Source organism: Orycteropus afer, unplaced genomic scaffold, assembly GCF_000298275.1.
Source record: "Orycteropus afer afer isolate SDZICR_OR568_19922 unplaced genomic scaffold, OryAfe1.0 scaffold00017, whole genome shotgun sequence".
Lineage (NCBI taxonomy): Eukaryota > Metazoa > Chordata > Mammalia > Tubulidentata > Orycteropodidae > Orycteropus > Orycteropus afer.
This window is the reverse complement of record NW_006921604.1, coordinates 4876099-4880792: the sequence shown is the minus strand read 5'-3', so window position 1 is coordinate 4880792 and position 4694 is coordinate 4876099. Positions and strand designations below refer to the sequence as shown.

The 4694-nt window shown below is 42.2% G+C and overlaps 1 protein-coding gene across 1 annotated transcript in view; it reads left to right on the top strand.

The window, feature by feature from the left end:
- LOC103213771 (two pore calcium channel protein 1-like) overlaps positions 1-4694 on the top strand; it is a 97598-nt gene that overhangs the window by 45366 nt on the left and 47538 nt on the right. The window contains exons 5-6 of the mRNA XM_007959515.1: positions 4227-4343; positions 4431-4549. Coding sequence (XP_007957706.1) covers positions 4227-4343; positions 4431-4549 — 236 coding nt within the window. The remainder of the gene's footprint in view (positions 1-4226; positions 4344-4430; positions 4550-4694) is intronic.

The following is a 4694-nucleotide window of genomic DNA, read 5'->3' as shown; positions in this document are numbered from 1 at the left end:
TGGTGACCAGGGCTGATCTTTAGGTCAATTCTCAGGTCCCAACACCACTTGGAAATATTCAGGCTGTTGGTCCTGTCAGAGTAGCTGACAGTCCGCAGTTCTGATCATTTCTGTGCTGACTGTTTTTGTTCAGGTTTTTCCACTAGTTGGTGCCTAATCCACTTCCGTGTAGTTCCTTTCAAAGCTCAGGGCTCCAGGATTTCTTCTGTATCTCTGTCAACTGTTTTCTCTTTTCAAGGGTCTGTGTCACTTGTCTGCCTATTCCTCCATCTTACCAGAAGTCCCCAAACCACTGATCTTTTGATTAGCACCCAAGTGCTGTGACCACTACACCTTAGAGCTCCTAAAGAAACGCTAAATAAGAACTGTATCCACCTGTTCTGACTTACCTACAAATTCAACTTAAAGACTCACTTAGGAATGGATAATGTTTGTAACCCATGCCTGCCTGTAGAGAAAAAGGCAGAACAGGAAAATGTACTGAGAAATATGTGGAGACAATTCATAAAAGAAGCAATATAGAATGACTGATATGAAAGATGTTTAACTTCATTAATTAAGAAATATACATTAAAGCAGCAATAAAATACTGTATGTTTGCCTATAAAGCAATGTTACCAAGATGAGAAAAAACAGACCTTTTTATACCCTAGTTGGGAGTCTGGTGGCACATTGCCTAAGGCATTTGACTGCTAACCCGAAGGTTGGTGGTTCAGACCCACCAGCTGCTCCATCGAAGGAAGATTAGGCAATCTACTTCCTTAAAGATTTACTGCCTTGGAAACCCAATGAGGTCGCTATGAGTTGGAATCGATTCGATGGCAGTGGGTTTTGGTTTGGGGAAATCCTTAAGGAACTGTTGTGGTGTAGTGCTTAAAAAAAAAGATCAGTGGTTCAAATCACCAGCTGCTCCGCAGAGGAAAAATGAGGCAGTCTGCTTCTGTAAAGATTTACAGCCTTGGAAACCCAGTGGGGGTCACTGTCAGTCTGAATTGATTCAATGGCAGTGAGTTTGGTTTGGAGTTTGGGGAGTCCTTGGGTGGGATAAATGGCTAATGTGTTTGGCTATTAACTAAAAGAGTGACAGTTCAAGTCTGCCCAGAGTTGCCTTAGGAGAAAGGCCAAGGATCTATTTCCAAAAAGTCAGCCATTGAAAACCTAAAGTGCAATTCTTTTCTTTCTGATACAAGGCTTAGGTTCTGATTCAGTATATCTGGGGTGGAAATGCAAATTATCAGCAGGGGGTCAAACTGGAATGAACCAGCTTGTAGCCTCATCAGATACACATAGGGTTGCCATGAATTAGAAATCAACTTGACAACTGGTATAATCTTCTGGTGGGAAGAATAAGATTATCTTTCTGGAGGGCTGTTTGACAGTTAAAAGCCTTGGGTTTACATACTCTTGCACCCAGGATTTTCATCCTGGGAATTTATCTTTAGGAAATAAGGATGTGTTCAAAGATTTAGCCATAAACCATTGGTCATGGCTAAACTATTTCTAATATTGAAAGACTGGAAAAATCTTGATTTCCTGACAATAAGAAACAAAATAAAATCCATTACCTTCAAGTTGATTCTTACTCATCTGTGTTAGATAAAATGTGGTATATATTCATGCAGCCATTTAAAACATTATTAAAGGCAGGTCTCTTATCAAGGATCTAACTAAAACTCACTGCCATGGAGTCAGATCCAACTCATAGTGACCCCTCCTTGGGTTTCCGAGGCGGTATCACTACGGAAGTAGACTGCCCAATCTTCTTTCCAAGGTGTCTGGTGGACTTGAACCACCAGCCTTCTGGTTAGCAGTCAAATTGCTTATAATCTATTAAGTCAAAAGTGCAGATTATAGTACAGTTGGATCACATCTTTATTACAAAGAAAAAAAGAAGTTATACATTCATAGAGAAAGCTGGAAGGATATATGCCAAGCAGTTAATAGTGGCTGCCACTGCTTGAAGGAAGGTTAGTCAATCTACTTCCATAGTGATAACTGCCTCGGAAACCCAAGGAGGGGTTGCTATGAGTCGGGTCCAACTCCACAGCACATAACAACAACAACAAGCCTCCAAATGAGGCCTAGTAGTGTATTCTCTGATACACTACATGAGCAGAGAGGCTACTATAGTGATACCACAGGGATAGATTTAAAAAACAAAAGACTCTGCTATTGAGTCAATTCTGACTCATAGCGACCCCCTTTGTATTTTTAAGGCAGTAAATCTTTATAGGAGGAGATTGCCCAGTCTTCCTTCCTCCGAGTGGCTGGTGGGTTTGAACCACCAGCCTTCTGCCTTTTCATTAGCAGTAAAATGTCTTAGCCATTACATCACTAGAGCTCCTTAGGGGTAGATAAGGATACTTTATAATTAGCACACAGTACTCCAGCCAACATGTCTGAACCAGAGTTCTTTGCCATTAACTCAAGGCTCAGTCTCCATGCCTCTGCTCTTTCTACTTAATGTTCTTTTCCTGGAGAGTCTTCTATTTTCAGAGCTTCTACAAACACCTTTGGTGATTAGAGGTCCCCTCTGAATTTCTTTCCTCTGTGGTCAACTGCTTGATAGTCATTTCCACACCAACTCAAACACAATAGGAGTAAACCTATCCTCTTCTTCCAAAACAACTCTCCTAGCTGCCTTTGGTTTATTGGCAATTTAACTCCCATCATTCAGTTCTAAAGTCATTGTAATGACTCTTTCTGCTTTCCCACATCTAGCCTTCCCCAAGCCTGTCTTGTGGTGTTCCCTCTCATTCTCTCTGTTCCCCATTCTCTCTACTAACCAAAGAAGTGGTCTCTGACCTGTGTTTCCCTGCTGCATGCCATTTCTGACTCCACACATGGTCCAGGCCACATCAACCCTGTGTGAACTGCCATAGTCAACTCCCATCCCTGATTACATGTATTTTAGATGCTGCTCCTGGATTCGTTTTCTAGAACCATACCTCAGATAACTTCCTTCTCTTGCACACAATGTTTAAAGCTTCACAGACTTCTTAGTATTCTGGCCCCGTAGTTTCTCCAAACATGTTTCACAAAGCCCCTTCACTCCCTCCAGCTAACCCGCCTGCCTGCCATTCCCACACATACACTGTATGCTATTCTTCTGCTTGGGGTGGCTCCCATTTGGAATGTCTCCCTGCCCTGGCTCTTGACCTCTCTGAGGTTTACTATTTTAAAGCTCTGTCTTTGCTTTAAAATCATGTCAAGTACATCTAGGAAGCCTTCCCAAATAGCGTAACCCTTGCTGATCTGCCTGTCTGCTTCCCTGGGCCAGCCACTGTGATCCTCATGTTTGGAGCTCCGTGGGGTGCAGTCCACCGACCCTGTCTCTATGTCTTGTGTCCTGTGTCTCTCTTTTGAGGGGAGTGCTCTTACTGGAGCCTCAGTGCCTGGAACCCCAAGGGGTTGAAGCAACACTTTTGATGATCGTGGGTTATTCTTTTTACTTACATTTTTCTAAAATATACTGGGTTTCTCCCCTGCCCTGTCCTCAGGCATTAATAAGGATTTTCTGTATTCTAAATATTTTTACTTTGGTTATTAGGCTAGATTTCCTTTCTTTCTTTTTTATTGTGATTTGGGTGAAGTTTTACAGAGCAAATTCACTTTCCATATAGCGGTTCACATACACTGTCTCATGACATTGACCACAGTTTACCACAATGCACCAGCTCCCCTCCCACTTCCTCCCCATAGTTACCTCTTCCCTGTGTCCATCCCTCCATGCACTCCTACCTCCTGAGCTGTCTAGATTTCCTTTCTTTCACATGTCAAATTGAAGCAATTTAAAGTTTAATAGGACATAGTGTGGAAGCCTGTAGCAGTGTGGTTAACAGCAAGGGCTTTGACTTCAGACTGCCAGGGTTCCAGTTCTGCCCCTTACTAGCTGTGTGACCAGGGGCTAGGTGCTTACCCTCTCTGTGCTCAAGCTTCCCCATCTGTAGAAAGTTTGGTTAGGAATAGTGCCTATCTAGAGAGTGGTGAGTATACAGTGAAATAATCCATGGAAGGTGTTTATTATAGGACACATAGTAAACACTCAAATGTCAGCTATCATTAATGTTACATTACAAAATTGGAATTGTGTTGTTTATAAAACTTGCTTTTTCATATAACATATTGGGATCCTCCTTCCGGGGAGATAAACTTGCATTCACATCATCACTTCCTCTGTCCTTTAACAATGTCATACTGATTTTGCTATCCTGTGTCTCTCACAGCTGACCTTGATTGATCTGATTGTCTACGGATCCCTGGAAGCTGTTAACATCCACAGTGTTAGATGGTCAAGGGTCTTAAGGCCAGTCTTCCTAATTAACTTCCCTGAAAGTCGTCAAGTAAGGATATAATTGAGTGGTTTGGTTTTGGTTTTTGCAGAAAATTAGCCGATTTCTTGTAAATGAAATTGAACTTTGTGTTTGCAGATCCGAAGAGCTTTCCGAAGCATCCGAAACACTCTGCCTGATATCCTCTATGTCTTCCTCTTGTTTATATTCAATATGCTGATATTCTCCCTGATGGCCTTGAAGCTCTTTGGGGATAGGTGAGCACAATTCTCTGGTAGTTTTCAGTATTTGGGTTAAGCCTTTTGGTGGCAGGATCAGTCACTGGAAGCGATCTTGCTTGTTCAGACACGCCAAGGGTACTCTCAAAAGGGGAGAAGTGCATCAGAAACCACAACTTAATTT